At 40.3% G+C, this 17,300-nt stretch overlaps 1 protein-coding gene across 2 annotated transcripts; it reads left to right on the top strand.

Moving 5' to 3' along the window:
• Pan2 (PAN2-PAN3 deadenylation complex catalytic subunit PAN2) lies at positions 1-16,280 on the top strand. 2 transcript variants are annotated; one of them, XM_076822731.1, is made up of 21 exons: positions 1-454; positions 1,594-1,781; positions 3,221-3,390; positions 3,479-3,599; positions 3,670-3,866; positions 4,123-4,336; positions 4,418-4,554; positions 4,938-5,084; positions 6,632-6,728; positions 8,690-8,923; positions 9,034-9,279; positions 10,269-10,515; positions 11,293-11,472; positions 11,555-11,721; positions 11,798-11,966; positions 12,611-13,142; positions 13,360-13,577; positions 13,664-13,793; positions 14,316-14,537; positions 14,609-14,870; positions 14,945-16,280. In XM_076822731.1, exons 1-21 carry the CDS (start codon positions 373-375, stop codon positions 14,957-14,959), a joined length of 3,975 nt encoding a protein of 1,324 aa, XP_076678846.1. In that variant the 5' UTR covers positions 1-372; the 3' UTR covers positions 14,960-16,280. The 2 variants fall into 2 exon arrangements, with proteins under 2 accessions (XP_076678846.1, XP_076678847.1); XM_076822732.1 differs by having other exon boundaries at positions 2-454; positions 10,269-10,488.
• The last annotated feature ends 1,020 nt before the right edge of the window (positions 16,281-17,300 follow it).

Raw genomic sequence — 17,300 nt, 5'->3', positions numbered from 1 at the left:
CGCCACCTTCAAGGCCGTCGTACAACCTTACACGGGGGGAAACGCGTAGAAAAGTGGAATCATGAATTAAAGGTATATCGATGGACGGGCCAGGTCGCGTATCGGGATAAAGCGGTGCGGAAAGCGTTCTACTCGGCGCGATTTCGATCGTTGGGACCGTGGAGTCGCCCGGGAACGGTGAATATCCGCGGGGAAGTGTTTCGCTTGTTGCACAGTTGCCAAGGCGACTAAGGTGCGTGCGTTCGGTGCGTGCGTGTGCGTGAAACTGTGCTATGAAAAGCGAACGAACGTCTGGACGGCGATTTCACGGCTACCTTCGTACTGACGGCGAATTCATGCTTGAAAAACGAGCCGCCTGAAGACGGGAATATTATGGACTACCCGGTTTTAGGCCACTACGATCCGTCCGTAGAGGCCACGGCCGAGAGCGGCGGCGACGAGCAAGATCTCCTCTGTGAGTACATCTCGCGTGACTTTCGACGCTCCTTCCTTCTCGCAGAGGCGCCAAAAGAAAACACCCCCCTCGTGTCGATATGCGATCTATTCGATCGAGAGCTCGAGCATTCGGAAAGGCGCGAAATCACTACGCTACCGTGACGCTCGTTGCTCGAGTGATTATGCGCGATCTGGTGTCTTTCTACCAGAGCTGAGCAAAGGTTCAAATACTACTTCAGACAATAATGCGTACATGGTATTACGTTGTAACAATAGCATCATTAAACAATGCAGAACTGGAGAAGAAATCTATTTCACTTGATGCCCTCAAAGAGGCAACATAAATATTTTGAAACTCAAAATATCATATTACGAATGCAAGCTGTTTTGTTGCATTTAAAATAGTGTGTTCGCATTCACTTTGGGATGTTCTGTTTGGAGTAGTATTTCAGCTTTCACATACTTCAAACGCTTATAGCGAATTCGGTATCTCGCACTGACTCTGCGCGGGTGCCAGAAAATCAGTTGGATTGGTTGTTTCTGATATAGACGAAGATAGGTCTATAAGAATCAACCTTTTCAAGTCATTTTCTGGCACCAGCTCATAGTCAGTGCGAGATTCCGAATTTGCTATTAGAGATTGGAGACAAGATATCGCATGCGTTATTATCAAAGTGTAAATGGAAATAAAATCTTTTCATTTCGTGTTTCGATCATTCTAATTGAACTATTGTCGTTTGCAGAAAAGAAGGCGCCTGGATGCAAAGCAAGGGGCTACTTTGCTCGCATTGGCCAAAGCCACAATGTCGACCAATACGCAGTAAGCGAAAGGGACACAATCGGTGGGAGCCGATGCGAGCAAAGTAGCTCTCTTGCCCTGCAAAGACGCCTTCTTTACTGCAAACGACAGTACCAAGTTTTTGCTTCGAATGGTTACGTGAACTTCTGGCTTCCGCCAACTGCGTATTGAGATTTCATGCTACGCGTGAATTATTACATGTGTTCACTTTTGCTTTTAAAGTACCAGTCTCGATTAATCTGCATAGAAACTTCATCTAAGTTTGGACCCGATAACATTATTGCGAGGAATGTTTAATGCTACTAGCGATGGCAAGAAGCGGCGAGGAGTTCATTGTGGATTTATGTCTCTTATTACAGGGGAGGAAACAAGTTATGTCTTAGCTACTGAAGAATATGTACCTGCAGCCGAGCAATTTGGAGAGGACTTTGCTGGAGCAGAGTTTCACGAAACTCGCACTTTACTTGCCGACGGGGGGGATAGGTTTGGAGTTTCCACTGTTACTTTCGATACGGTCGAAGAACTTATGTGGATGGGGAATCAAGGGGTATAATAATTGTTGTTATAGGTGCAACTGATTAGTTATCTATTCTGTCCTCTTTGTTTTGTCTGCCTGATCCGCATTATTAAGGGGGTATTCCACTGTGAACGGTCGAAGAATCAAGCTATTTTTTTAAAAAAAATTCTCACAGCGAATTCAGTAACTCGTATTGACTCTGCACTGGTGCCAGAAAATAACTTGGATTGGTTGTTTCTGATAGAAACAAAAATAGCTCTATAAAAATCAACCAATCCAAGTCATTTTTTGGCAGCACTGCAGTCAGCGCGAGTTACCGAATTCGCTGTCAGTAAATACAACATATAATGAAATAAATCTTTTTGGTTTTTGTTAAGCTACTCTTATATTATACCAAAAAAATTAAAAAGATTATTTTTAATTTGTTTTACTGGTTTTTTACAAAGTGTCAATATGGCCCCTAACCAAAAGCGGTATGTTCGTGGTGCAGGTGATTTCCTGGGTTAGGCTTATCGGAAACAAAAAATTTGAAAAGATTCTTAATCTGTATGAGTTTCGCTATCGCCCGTAGCTCAATTAATAATTTTTGTCGAAAAATAACCGAGACTTTTCTCGGGGAACATTCGAGAAAAGACCATTTTGGGGAACTTTTCTTTCAACTCGGCGCCATTTTGTTATTTCTCAACAAAAATTGTTAATTGAGCTACGGACGATAGCGACACTCATACAGATTAATAGCGAATTCGGAATCTCGCACTGACTCCGAGCTGGTGCCAGAAAATTACTTGAATTGGTTGATTTTTATAGAGCTACATTCGTCTCTATCAGTAACAACCAATCCAACTCATTTTCTGGCACGCGCACAGAGTCAGTGAGAGATACCGAATTCGCTATAAGAATCTTTTCGAATTTTTTGTTTCAGATAAGCCTAAAGGCTGCCTTTCCAATAGGCGGCTGGCGACTGCCACACTAGTGTAAGGGAGAAACAGATACATACTTCTCCCTTACACTAGTGGGGCCGTCGCCAGCCGCAGTCGCCAGTCGCCCATTGGAACGGCAGCCTTAAGCCGGGAAATCACCTGCACCACGAACATACCGTTTTTGTTTAGGTGCCATATTGACGCTTTGTAAAAAACAAGTAAAACAAATTAAAAATATTCTTTTTAATTTTTTTGGTATAATATAACAGTAGCTTAATAAATATCAAAAAAATTTATATCATTATATGTTGTGTTTATTGAGAAAAAAATCTTTAAAAATAGCTCAATTTTTCGACCGTTCACAGTGGAATACCCCCTTAAGTCAAGATAAAGTACGTTGCTGAGCGGAGGCTCTGCTTGCAAATACTTTGGTGTTTGTTGATGTATATACAGCAGAATGTATAAAGATGGAAAGAAATACTAATGGAGAAAGATTTCACAAAGCGATGTAAATAGGGCGACGCATTGACCAGAAGTAACGCTTTATAGGGCCACGTGACGTCTTACTATGGGCCTGGTTTGCAAAAGTATACCTCTTTCCAAGTACACGCCACTCAAGAAGTGAGGCATATTCATCCGCTAGACGAGGGAATTTTAATCCTGACGCAAAGCTTGCTAAGATGTCAGTTGCGGAGAGGCATACCAATATTTACACATATGTATGTTAATCTTGATTTATGTGCAGAAGTATACATGAATCGAGGATGTTTTAAATAAAGAACTACACGAGTCTGAACGCTATTATAGGTCGCCGAATATGATAGACATGCAATGCATGCTGCAGATTTCACCAACAAGGCTACTTATGGGGGGGCATCAGGAGAAAATAATTGATTTTAATCTGACCAGAGGCAAAGAGACTGGAGTAGTGAGTTTCTGTACACGTCTAAGGCAGCACGGCCTTACACGCACACGCTAGTACCTTCTTGTACTTTCAGGTGAATGTAGGGGAAAGTGGTTGTGCAATTTTAAGGCAGCATAGTAGACTAATATGTGCTGGTAATCCTGCGGGGAGGATTGATCTCAGGGATCCAAATACTTTGTCAATAGAACATACTTTCGATACCCACAGCGGTTCTCTCAGTGACTTTGATGTCCAAGGAAATTACCTTGTTACTTGTGGTTTTAGTAACAGGTAAGCCTCGCAGTAATCAGAAACAGGCTATAAGAGCTAAAACTCTAGGCCGATGATGACTGGATCTGTTTAGACCCAAGCGTAATGCTTATAGTAATATAGGAAACCTTGAAATTGAAGAAATAAATGGTTCTATATAACCAGAGGAACATTCTCTAAAATGTGTTTACTAGAACAGCCACTATGGGTCTGAACAGACCCAGGATGGTCCGTCCTAGTGTGTAATATTTCTTATTAATTGCATTTGTGGGTTTAGCCGCCAGGGGCTCTCAATAGATCGATTTTTAATGGCGTATGACTTGAGACAAATGAGAGCATTAAGTCCAGTTACGACACCAGTGTATCCTCTTTTATTGAAGTTCCTACCCAGCTATTCCAGTCGTTTAGCCGTTGTATCGCCATTGGGACAAATGCAACTTCTCGATACTATCTATGCTAATGTACAACCACCCATGACATGCTTGTATCAGGTAAACACACGTATGGAACGTTTGCTTTGGTAAGAAGTCTCCAATTACATTGTGTGCACACGATTCTCCTTGCATTGATAGGTCGCTACCGGCGGTGCAATGATATTATCATTCGATGTATCCTCTACATCTCAGTGCCTCTGCTTTGGGGACTCGGCAGGTTCCATACATCTTATGTCCACGAACACACCGGAACCACAGTTTAATACATTCTCTCGGTTAGTAAATGCCGTGGCGGGGGCGGATTTGGGTGTAGGCTAAGTAGGCTGCAGGCGGCAAATTTTGAGGAGCAAACAAATTTTGGGTCAAAGATGTTGGATAAGGTTTAAACGTTTGCGACAACTGTAAAAACAATTCACTTCTTTTCTCGTGTAACGAATTAGCAATGACTCATATGTGAGTTGCCATAATGAATTAATTTTTATATTATCTGGACACTTTGAAATTAAAATATTTGATGATATTTCGCGGAAAGGGCGGCAGACGCTTGTTAGCCTAGGGGCGCCAGATCTCCAAATTCGCCCCTGTGTATTGGAGTGTAAGAATGCGAAATTGTCGAAGTAGCGGGGCAATAGAAAGAAATGTGCTTTCATTCCTTTAGGCCAACAGAATTTGCTGACCCAGTTGAATCGCTTCAGTCTATACCGTTCGATGATGATATTACACCACTAAGTACAATACCCATTGTGTACACTGGCCATCCATTATTAAGCGACTGGCCCGAGGAGTACCTGAAAAAAGTATATAGGTAGGTAACAGCAATCGACCAGCGATGAATTCTCGCCACTTGGTGACATTTAAGGTGGTACTCTGGCCTAGACGATCGTTTCCGAGGTGATTCTCAGGAATTAAAGGAAACTTACTAAACGAATGCAGATTTTGGTTGTATACATGTGTCTATTGGTATTTCAACTAGCTGCAAACAAATTTAAGTAATTACTTGCAATGTTTTACTAGTAAAAAATCGATGGACTTTGAGTTTCGAAACCTCTACCGAAATGGCAGCACAGGGGTCCTTTCCTAGTTACACGAAACAACTAAAGTTTCTTTAGTTTATGAGTTTGACTATCGTCTGAAATAAAATGGATAAGGTAAAATTATCTAAACTTTCGTGAGCCGTAAAAGAAAAAGTATCGCTGTACTTAGCAGCAATATAATAGTACAAGTAAATCGGTCCAGTGCTTTCTGAGACAACTGTTTTGCCAATTTGTTAAGCGTCCATTTCAGAGAAAGACATTTATAGATTTTCGTGCAGTTTCAAAGTGGGTAGCCATCGATTTATGGCATGTACTGTTAATTGCTCTACTAGGGCGACAATGGGAACCTTCCTCGTCCGCAAGAAAGTCAAAGAAAAAATGTCGAGATATTCTTTACTACTTTGCTACTTTAGAAGTAGGAGTTTCTTTCCTTCTTTTGCATCAGACAAGCATGATTGTATTTTATACCGTTCCCCTCCATTTTCGCAAAATACGTATCTGCTTCGATTGAAACTCGGGAGTAATTTGCTATGTATCATCTTACAGAGGGGGGCGAAGGTCATAGAGAAAGGAACCACTGCTATTAGTCGATAAGAATAAGGGTTGAAGAGCAGGTTGTATAAAGAACTCGAATTTCGTCTTAACCCTCGTCAGACGGCACAATTTTACGTTAACGGACGGCAGAGGCACAATTGCACTCTCACATATTTTATTTGAATATTCTCACTGTCTGTATAATTTATACGATAAATTGATAACATTTAAACTCAATGAAAGTCAATAAAAAAAAATCCCAAATTTTCTTTTATAATGTAAATTATCTATTTTTTTACTTTTTTATAATAAAATAACATTATCATTAAAAAAAAATCGCATTCTTTTTTTCTTGCATTATCTTCATACAAAATATATGGGGGCGCCATTGTGCCTATGCCGCTGTTATGGATGCAACCCTCGACTCAACCCTACAACTATCTCCGAAGGGGGTTGAGATATTTTTCTGAAATTTGGTCTATATAATGTCGACCAAAAATTTAGAGATGTCACGAAACTTCAACCCTCCCCGGCTTCTCGAAAAGAAGTTATCGCAATTTAAAAACGCAAAAGTTACAATTGTACCTATGCCGTCTGACGAGGGTTAATATTGTACAAACACATGTGCAAAATTAATCTGAAAAAATGTAATCCTAAAATCGTTTCTGTGGACCCACTAGCCCAGAATACCTCCTTAAGTCGAATCAAATGGAATAACCACGAAGGAGTATAAACTTGTGTTTATGTGACAATTATGCAAAAATGCTGTTGTATGTTTTCGCAGGAAAACGCCACCGATCGATCCAGAAATTCTACGCACAATGAAAATGCAAGGGTCAATAGGTTATGCCCCAAATCCTCAGGCATTTCGCAGAAATCAAGTGAGGAAACAATATTCTCCCACTCTTCTACAATACGCTTCTGCAACTCTCCCGAAACTCTCCTGAACCTCCAAACGTTCCTATATTTCCTTCTTACGTGTGTCTCCCATGGTTCCCAATTATAATTACATAAAACGAGTTGTTGTTATTCTTGTTGTTCGAACACCGCGTTAGGTGCATCACAGGTGAAGTGATGGAGCACAACGAATCGTTAGTGCTAAAAGTTGTGCACAGTCCAATTTATCTTTAAATTTTAAGAGTTTATGCTCCCTCTGAGGAATTGTGATTTGTTTACTTTGTTTGGAATCTGCAGCGACTGCACACTCGATACACTTCGATACACACAGTGTGTTATTAATTGAATCAGTTACGCAGACGATATTAATTGTATTAAATACCTGAGAGGTAATGCTCCACTAGTGTTTTCGTCAAAGCTGCGGTGGTATAATCCTAGTATTAAATCGATATGATGAATCAGAGCGATGTGTTAATCACGATAATTACGACAAAGAGTTAAGCTCAATGTGATTGAAGCTTCTAATTTTGTAGAAGAACCAGAATACTATAATGTGATTAAGACTGATAACGTTTCGTGATAAATATCGTAGTCCCTAAACAACGTTAAGGAAACGTGATATATTTTCATAAACTAGTCCACAGTATTCTAATAATTTCCTCTGCATCTAATGTGCGAGAGAAAGAGACCTAAATGGAACACTGAAAACGCGTGCTGATGCAATGTTAAAGCTCTCTTTTACGATTTTAATTACTCTGTTCTTCGGTTATAAAATTATTTTTAAAAAAAATTTTACATAAAAAATCGAGACTTGAAGTCTGCAGAAAGTACGTTTAATTGATCTCATCACTACTGAAGTAGTAAGAAATATAAAGTTTATAAGTTTTTGGTACTAAGTATGTATTCGTAAGTCTTTCATTTGCTCGAATTAGCAAAGTTCTCGGGATAATGTTCTTTAAACGAATACATTTAAATTCGCAAGTTTCTGAGATACTAATTAGGATTTCACGTAAGGACAGTACCTTAATGCTTGCGTGAAAGTGCAGGTATTGCATTTGCCTTGATTTCTTCAGAAAGAAATAATTTTTTACAAAGGCCTTATCCATACAAATATCAAGAATGTGCCAATTTAGACAAAGATAAGCGTACTCCGGTAACGTTATGCACATGACTGCATTGCATAACGTACAATGCAGTATGAGATGTTCAAAAGCATGCATAGCCTTGAGTCTACCATCACTTGAGTTTCAATATATTTAGAAACAGAAGACAGGAAAAAAAAAATAATCAAGGCCTTATCAAGGCTTCACCAAATTTGTGATTTTTAACTTCCAGTCATTAAAAGTCTGTAATTTACTAGTACGAACGTGATGAGCATGCATAATTATTTATTTGAAAAGTATTTAAGTGCAAATCAAGTATTACGCCTTTCAACTATCGAAAACTACGGAAAGAATACGGAACAACGGTGCTCGCAAATGCTACGAAAGAGAGAATCACCGTTCCGTATCGATTGTTCAAATCTCGGAGCTCTGTGGTCTTGTGGAACCAGCGTGAAAACTATTTGCCTTTGATCCCACCTATTAAAGCACAATGCGTGTTGTAATCGATGCATTTCGTTTGCCCCCGTTCAATGATCTGTGCTCAATAATCGATAGTCTTAGTACGCTTAATATCTCTATAATATATGTTTCTCAAAGAATGTATAATTAAAGTTGTACTTAAGTGAAATAAAGGTTGTAAGACATACACGCAAGCCTAGCTTATTGGCTCGGTCCCACGCGCGTTCAATAGGTATTATTTATTTTTTCACGGTCCAAATTACGTTCGCACGGTAGCGCCGAATTGTACAACGATTACTATTAAAGACGTTAAGAAAAGACAAAGCAAAGCGAAGAAAGATATTCGACTGATTGAAGAAAAATAAATAATACCTCTTTTGCAGATACCTTACAATTTGGAAAAACGACGCGGCGTAGTCGCCAAGCTTTTCGCGGGGGACTCACGGTCCAAAACGGACGACGGCACCTTTGTGGCCATACCTAAGCGTTACCGTAAAATCGAGGTGAAATATTCACGTCTCGGTTACGATGAGTTCGATTTCGATCAGTATAATCGCACCAGCTTCTGCGGGCTGGAAGCCACCCTTCCCAACAGTTATTGCAATGCTATGCTGCAGGTAAGTGCACCACGATCTCCTCAAGAGATTCATTTGCTTTTGAAATGGTCCTTCTGCTCGAAGAAGACAAGCTTTCCGTCACGAGATTTATGTGTATCCATGTTTTCCAGTTACTTTACTACTGCGAGCCTGTGAAGGCAGCTTTGCTATCTCACTCGTGCCAAAGAGAATTCTGCCTGTCCTGCGAACTTGGATTCTTGTTTCATATGTTGGACACGTCGCGGGGATTACCCTGCCAAGCTGCTAATTTCCTACGAGCTTTTAGGACTGTCCCGGAAGCAGCAGCCCTGGGGCTTATATTGAGCGACTTGCACCCAGAGGCGAAAAGGAAAACGAATCTGATCAGACTGATACAGGTACGATCGCGGATTTAGGGTACCGTTGAAGGCAGGAAATGTATTAATCGTGATGGGCGGAGGATCTCCTGTTCCAAATAGTTTAGTGGCTTAGGGAAACGGTACTTACTTTAAAAGTCTGGATGTGTTGTGTGACTTGTACACCAAATATACACAACCCCTTCTATCCCTAATACTTAATTCATTTCCCTGTAGCATTTTGGAAACTATTATGCATTATAGACAGTGTAAAAGAGCAATAAGACGGGGTGGTGGGTAGATCTTCATAATATATATTCATAAATATATCACCACATAGGTCAACTGTATAATTTTTTATTAAGCGATTGGAAACAATATCCTTTTCCTTCAAATGCACTCACACACACTCAAACACGCGCGCATGTTTTGTTAGAATTAAAGAAAGAGTCTGAAAACTATAAAGGTAGGCTCTGACTACACCTCGCCTCGGCTCGGCCCAACTTCTATTCGCACTCACATCTAGGCTCGCGTCGCCTCGGTTTTCCGTACCTGAAGTTACATGGGTTTGCCTCGGTTCATGTATTTGGTCAGATGCTCCACCTCTTTCTGTGCAGTCGTCAATTCAGTAGGCTCACACAACGCCTCACCTCTCTTCTTCAAAATATTCTCGAGGAGGAATCCGTGGGTCGGAGTCGCGCCGAGACGAGGCGCAGTGTGAGTCAAATTGTCGAACTACATAAGAATAGCATAGGAAGAATAAAATGAGCCGAGGTAAGGCGTAGTGAGGAGTCTACCTGAATGTGAACACTTGAGCTACAAAATAGGAACCATAATGTTCTTCCAATGACCCGATACAAGTGCTTAATATACGTATTATCCCTAATATTGAATTCATTTCAAATCTTCCTCCATCTATATGGAGTACTACGTTTTCTTCACTTTTGTGTGAGAGTCATGCACTGCTAAAAGTATGTTGCTGGGCACACTTTATTGTTAGTATTCAATGATCACTTGAAACTTCCTTTCAGAGCTGGAACAGGTTCATCCTGCACCAAATCCATTACGAAATATTGGAAACACGAAAACGCCAGCAGGAAGAAGAGGAAGCAGCGCGTCGCAAATCGGGCCCCAAATGTGCACCTTTTGTTTATAACGAGCAAGACTTCCCTAGCATTCTGCAGAACATCGGTTCTCGTTACAGAAGTCACGACGAAGAGAGGAAAAAGAGGAGGAAGCAAGAGGAGGATGGTAAATATATGTGGATCACATCGAAAGGTAAACACAATTCATGTGTATCCTTCACATTGGGCACTCTTTGTGTTTATTTTTCATTTTGTATCCGATTGTACGTTGCACTTAATCTGCAATCATTGCGAGATATATCCAAAGAATACTAAAAACCAATTTAGCTTAACTCTTCTCTTAGTTGCATATTTTAAGACATTGGACATTGTTTTACGTAAACCTAAACATGCCTATGTTCTTGTATTCTTAGGATATTGCAGTTACCACATTTTTCCAATCTCTGACTGTGTTACATTCGTAAATGAAGGCTTTTCCGATGCTTGACCGACCGCATTTTGACTTACTTTATTTAACTATTTTTTTTTATAGGAAAGAAGACATTGCTTTCCGCGAATGCATGGCCTATTCGTTAAAATAAGTATCGGCAATGCTTTAGAGCCCTCCTCCATCCAGAAAACCGTTCAACACTTTGTTTTATGCCCTTTCAAACAACGTAGTTCGTATAATACGATCAATCTAAGTATGCCCATCATTGGTGATAGAAAACACATCCGAACATAAATGAGCGCAATCAATAGCCACTATAGTTGATCAAAATTGTGTTATTCGTTTAAGTATTTCGTAATGCACTGCTGATACAATTAACATCCCCTCCTCGAAATATTATTTATTTACCAAGATGCTGGTAAAGAGATCCTTCGATAAGAGTATTATTTTTCATACATTATCGTCGTTGACATGGCGAAGTACTTAAGTATTAGTATACCCAGCTCGCTCTCGCCTTAAACGAACATTTATTACGCATAGATAAGAACAGCAAAAAGTCTATCGAAGAGAACGAGGTACGGGACGAGGAGACAGAGGTCAGTCGACTTTTTGGGTCCGAGCAAATGCACATACATCGCTGTCTGAAATGTGGGCAAGAAGCCACGAAACATTCCATCATGTTGCTGTGCAACTTAGTTTATCCAGAATTAACGCACTCATGTAAGCCACTGTTGGATCACGTGACCCTTGCATCCCAGAAATCACCCTCGCGCCTTAAACGATCGAATTTTACCTTTTATAGCAGAGGAGGTGCCCTTTACGAGTGTCCTCGCCCGCAGTTTAAGACCCGAGAAAATTACGCCCGCATGGTGTGACAGTTGTCAGAAATTTACACCCACCCTTCAGTCTCGACAGTTGACTCAGCTACCTCAAATATTGGCACTCAACTGCGGTTTAGATACGCAACAGGTACTTGAGAGTCGTAGACCTCTGTGGCAGAAAATTCCGTCGTTGTCTTCGGTTGCTTAAATGAACATCGTTTTAGGATAAAGTATTCTGGCAAACGCAGATGGATATCGTCGTTCAGAAGATATTAAGTGGGAAGGAAAGTAGTCCATCTTCGAGTCCCGTCCCAATTACCATAAAGCCCTGTCGATACGGTAACAATTGCACCAGGGTTGGCTGTCGATTCAGGCACGTTGGCAGGGATTCAGGTAATCTCGTCGACAATGTATACGCTACTGGACATATTTATTGATTGGTTGATAAAGTGTTTGGTAATTGGTACCCAACTTTCTTTGACCAAAATTTGGTGTATCGACAATCGCGCAGTAATATTTTGCAAGAACTAGTATTAAGGGGTTATACCTAGTCAAGCGGCCGAAGAGGCGAATATTTGTGATTTTTTTTTTTAAGAAGCGAAAGCATATATTCTTACAGAACTTTTTGCACTTAAAACAGCAACATTTAAAGAACATTTGGTAACTTTTTCGTAGAAACATATTTACGTTTATTATAAACGTAAGCGTTTTCTACGAAAAAATTACCAAATTACTAAAAAAAACGTTTACGTTTATAATAAACATAAATATTTTTCTACGAAAAAATTACCAAATGTACTTTAAATGTTGCTCTTTTAAGCGCAAAAAGTTTTGTAAAAATATATGCTTAAGCTTTTTAAAAAATAATTCACAAACATTCGCCTCTTTTCGTCCGCCTGACTAGGTATAACCCCTTAAGTGAGGTATAAGTGGTAACATGTTAAATATTCTGGTGATGCAATAAATATTTCTAATAGTGTACTGTCACATCGTACTCAAACTATCTGCCATGAACTTCTGCCCCTTCTATTTGATAGAAACCGTATCAACGTCACCCATCACACCCCCCACGACTACTACGACGCCTGTCGCAACGCTACCCAGCCATTTGTACTATTCTCATTCGTGGATTCCACACAACATTGAGATTTCTCTGAACAGTAGCGGCGAATTATTTGTGGAAAAGAGTAACGGCCTAAAGAGCGATTCTACGGAGACTAACAAGCCTGTGACGGAGAAGACCATCGTAGAAAATGGCCAGGGCGATGGCAAGGCTCAAGGGCGACAAAATTTAGAGACTTCTGGGGCAGATTCTGAAGGAAAAGAAAGGGAGAATCACGTTACCACGGGACCAGACAACGGGGATGGCGAGAATGCATATGCGACGGACGAGGCTGTCGATAAAATAAGCAAAATGCAATACAGCCTTAGTGCTGTTGTTTGTTACATCGATGACAAAAGCAACGAAGACAGGAGGAATATTGTTGCACTGCTACGAGTTGGACCAAATTATCACGAAAGATCAGCTGGCAGTGCAGTGTCGCAGTGGTACATTTTCAATGACTTTTGGTACGTGACAAGAATTTGTTTCATTTATAGATGAACTAGAGTAATTTCGTTGCATTTAAACAGGATCTTTTGTAATTTTAATATTGGTGACTTCTTCATTGAATAAAGACAAATCCGTGAGGACAATGAAGATAATATTTTTGAAAACTTATTTCCATAACAGTTTTGTAAACTTTTATACTACAAGTTAGTCGTGAAACTTGCATATTTGATGCAGCATATCAGCAGTGACGCCGCAGGAGGCAGTGTGGTTCAATCTCGATTGGAAGGTACCGTGCGTTCTTCACTACACGGCTGTGCCAGCACCTGAACCAGCCCCATTTGTCAGCCCCCTTACGTACGACGTGTTTGGCGAAGATAAGTGCATTGCCCGCAGCGGTGGAACCAGGGGTATCACATTTACCCCGCTGACATCCGACGAAATGCCGAAGAAAGGTTCAGAAAGAAGAGAATTGGATTCTGGGAGGGAATCTCTTTTAGCAATGGAGTAATGATTATCATGAATGAAATTATTATTGCAGGAGAACTGGTGGCAATCGATGCAGAATTCGTTACTTTGAATCAAGAAGAGTCTGAACTTCGAAGCGATGGGAAGATGTCCACTATAAAACCTAGCCATATGTCTGTGGCGCGTATCACTTGTATACGGGGGTGCGTACAATTGGTGATTAATCATTGGAATGTGCTGGCGCCTACTGCTGTCAACTCCTGTTTCTACCTTTTCCAGCTATTACTTCGTTGATCCAATCTCCAATACTGTACTGTGTCCCTAACTCCATTTATTAAAGCAAACCGAAAACCGAAATGATTCAGTCAGTAAATAAAGTAGTAATAATTAGTGGGGTAGCGAAATTAAAGAGTTTGTACTTCTTTGATCAAACTCGCGTCCTCGATATTAGATCGAGACCTAATCTATCGATGATATATAATCCAAAAGTGGACTTGCATTTCAATGTATAAATGATATTAATATCAGACACGAAAAGCGCTTGATTTAAAGAATAATGAAAGAAAAACCTCGTGTTTGTGTTACGAATAAGAACTAGAAATCATAGCCTCTACGGTTATATTAAACAATACATGTTTCTACCCCTCACGTCCTTCCTTTTCTTCAGCTTCTTGTAGTAGCCAGAAGTCTTTCCCAAAATTCAATATTTTTCATGTCACAAATAGCCAAGGTCCTCTGGAAGGCACTCCCTTCATAGACGATTACATAAGCACTCAGGAGCAAGTGGTTGATTACCTGACGAAATTCAGTGGCATTCAGCCTGGGGATTTGGATGCTAATTTCAGCAGCAAACATTTGACTACATTGAAGTCGACGTATCAGAAAGTCCGGTTCCTGGTCGACAACGGGATAATATTCGTTGGCCACGGTTTAAAGAACGACTTTAGGTGACGAATCAACTGGGTCTCATAGGAAACAGTTGCACCGTGCAATTAATTTTACTGTGGATTATTTACAGGGTAATCAACTTGGTCGTGCCTCCAGAGCAAATCCTAGACACAGTATTGCTATTCCACTTACCTCATCACCGTATGGTGTCGTTGCGTTTCCTAACGTGGCACTTTCTGGGCAAGAAGATTCAGTCTGAAACGCACGACTCGACCGAAGACGCACGCGCTGCTCTCGAATTATATCGCAAGTACAAAGAGCTAGAAGGTTCTCGGAAGCTGGCTGAATCGTTGAAAGAGCTTTACAGCATTGGCAATCAATTACAGTGGAAAGTAAGGAGAACGCTTGTACTTAATAACACGAGGTCGTTGAATTTCTTTTACTATCAATTTCTGCCTGTCTTCAGGTTCCGGACAGCTGATACGAGGACGATCCTCACGAAGAAGTACATGATTTAGTCGCATCAGGCAACGACGGCGAAGCTTAGATGACGATTTCAAAGCATACTGTATATAATTTGGAAATATGCTTTGAAATACGTCACCGGAGCTGCCGGTGCCTCGAGTTTCCATTTTGCGACAGAATCATGGACTCCTCGTTTCTGTGGCAAGCCCAATTACTGGTAGATAGAAACTAGGGAAGCTTCTGAAGGGTCAAGTGTGGTGATGCTGTCGCGAAGGTTAAGAGTACGGGTACAATTACATTGACATTTTGTTTAATATTTCCTTTCCTTTTTACAACACTTGTTTGCTAGATCGCTCATCGTATGCGTGGCGCGGAGTACGCGCTTAATCGAATCGTTATACGTGGATCGTTAATCATACTGCACCTCCGCTTAATCGATCATGTAAATTATCAACGGGACGAAAGAAATGGAAGTTCTTGTTGATCGTGGTTTTAGGAAGATCGTCGCGTGTACGCCACAGGACTGTGGCGATTTCTGTACATATTGTCCGATAGCACATTTAGCGTTTTGGAGAGCACTATCAATCCCACACTGCCCCGACCATGTATCGATATTTATTTTAATTTCTCGGTGTATTTCACGCGGAAGACAACGTAATCCATCCTGCTCGGTAACTGCATCACTGTACGTGTATATAATCAATAGCTAGCCTACTTCTAACAATTCACAGTTCTGGACGAGGGATCTGTATGAAGGAAACGTTTCATGACTTCCTTTTATACGTATCTTTTCTAGCGTATCAACTTTTGTACCACTTTGTCTAACGACAGCTCGCGAGAACAGGACAGAGGACATGTTTTTACAGTGTTTACTTCACCCCGATACGTTTCACTTCTCTTACGAGTACGCAGGCCGTTTTCAATTGATTGGCGCGGGTTAAAGAACCAAAGGTTTTCTAAAACGCTCCTTTTCTACGAAGCTCTCGAAACGCAAAAAAAGATATTAACAAGATGGTAGTATATTTTACAAACGATTGTACTCATAGATTATTTTTATATACATTTTACCAATGTCAAAAAAAAGAGAGGGAGAGGGAAGATACTATCAAAATCTATTGACCGAAACGACATTATTGAAGCGTCTATTTTTTTATATCCAGATGAATCTTCTTATCATTTTGAGCACGGCGTAATTTACACGTTGATTCTAATGGAAACGTGATCCATACGGTTGATGTAACGAAATCAGTAGCACACGATCATAACAGTAATCACGCATTTCTTTGTGTCTACCACGTCATTATGATTTTCCAATAAATGATTGTGTGGAAAGTTAATCTTCTACCTGTTTTTACTTATTTCTCTACATTCTACTTATCATCCTGAATTTATGGAACCAATTTCCTTTCGCATAATAATCGGAATTCAAAGTTTCAGATTTATCAAGCTACTACAAAATAATTTTCACCATTATCCGCCATCTTTTTTCTATGTTGCAAGTAGTTTGCTTAAGGTATCAAAATAAAAATTATTCCTTGTCGCAATACTTTACTCGTCATTCATCAAATTTCTTCTATTTAAGAAATTTTCAGGTGACCCATCCAAATAATTGTCGTGAGGGTAATTATTTAGAAGTTGGTATTCCTCACCGATTTTGATGACCTTGGAATATGTTGTAAAACTCAACATTCTGAACAACTTTTTCCTATACAGTATACATGTTACCGCCGCTCGGCCTTAGTTCCCGAGATATTTGCGAAAAACTTCTGTTGATTTATTCTGACAAACGCATTCCACTTTCCAACTTCTGAATCAGAAACTTGCGGATGCCCGTCAACCCCGAATCTGTTCGGCGGCGCCGGCGCTGGATATTAGGATGCCTCTAGTTCTAAAACATAATTTTTTTCCTAGGAAGAAGGTGCTTTCGAGAGCACCTGTTGGGTGTGTGGGAGCTCCCATCAACACTCTGACTCATATCGCTTCGCTACCATGCTTTTGGCCCCCGCGGCACTAATCTAACCTCAACCTATACTAATATCCGGGACAAGTTGGAAAGTGGAATGCGTTGTGTCGGACTAAATCAACAGAAGTTTTTCGCAAATATCTCGGGAACTAAGGCCGAGCGGTGGTAACATGTATACCGTATAGGGAAAAGTTGTTCAGAATGATGACCTTGACAACATATTTCAAGGTCATTAAAATCAGTGAGAAGGACCAACTTCTAAATAATTACTTTAATATTATTCTACAAAATAACCCACAAAAGGTGCCAATGGTCCCATTCTCTTAATTTATCTATAATTGCTTTAACTGGAAACTGGTAGTCACAGGCTATAAGCTCTTCCCTCATTAGTTCT

Source organism: Andrena cerasifolii, chromosome 11 (genome assembly GCF_050908995.1).
Source record: "Andrena cerasifolii isolate SP2316 chromosome 11, iyAndCera1_principal, whole genome shotgun sequence".
NCBI lineage: Eukaryota > Metazoa > Arthropoda > Insecta > Hymenoptera > Andrenidae > Andrena > Andrena cerasifolii.
Note: the sequence above shows the minus strand (reverse complement) of the source record. Positions and strands in the feature narration are given on the sequence as shown.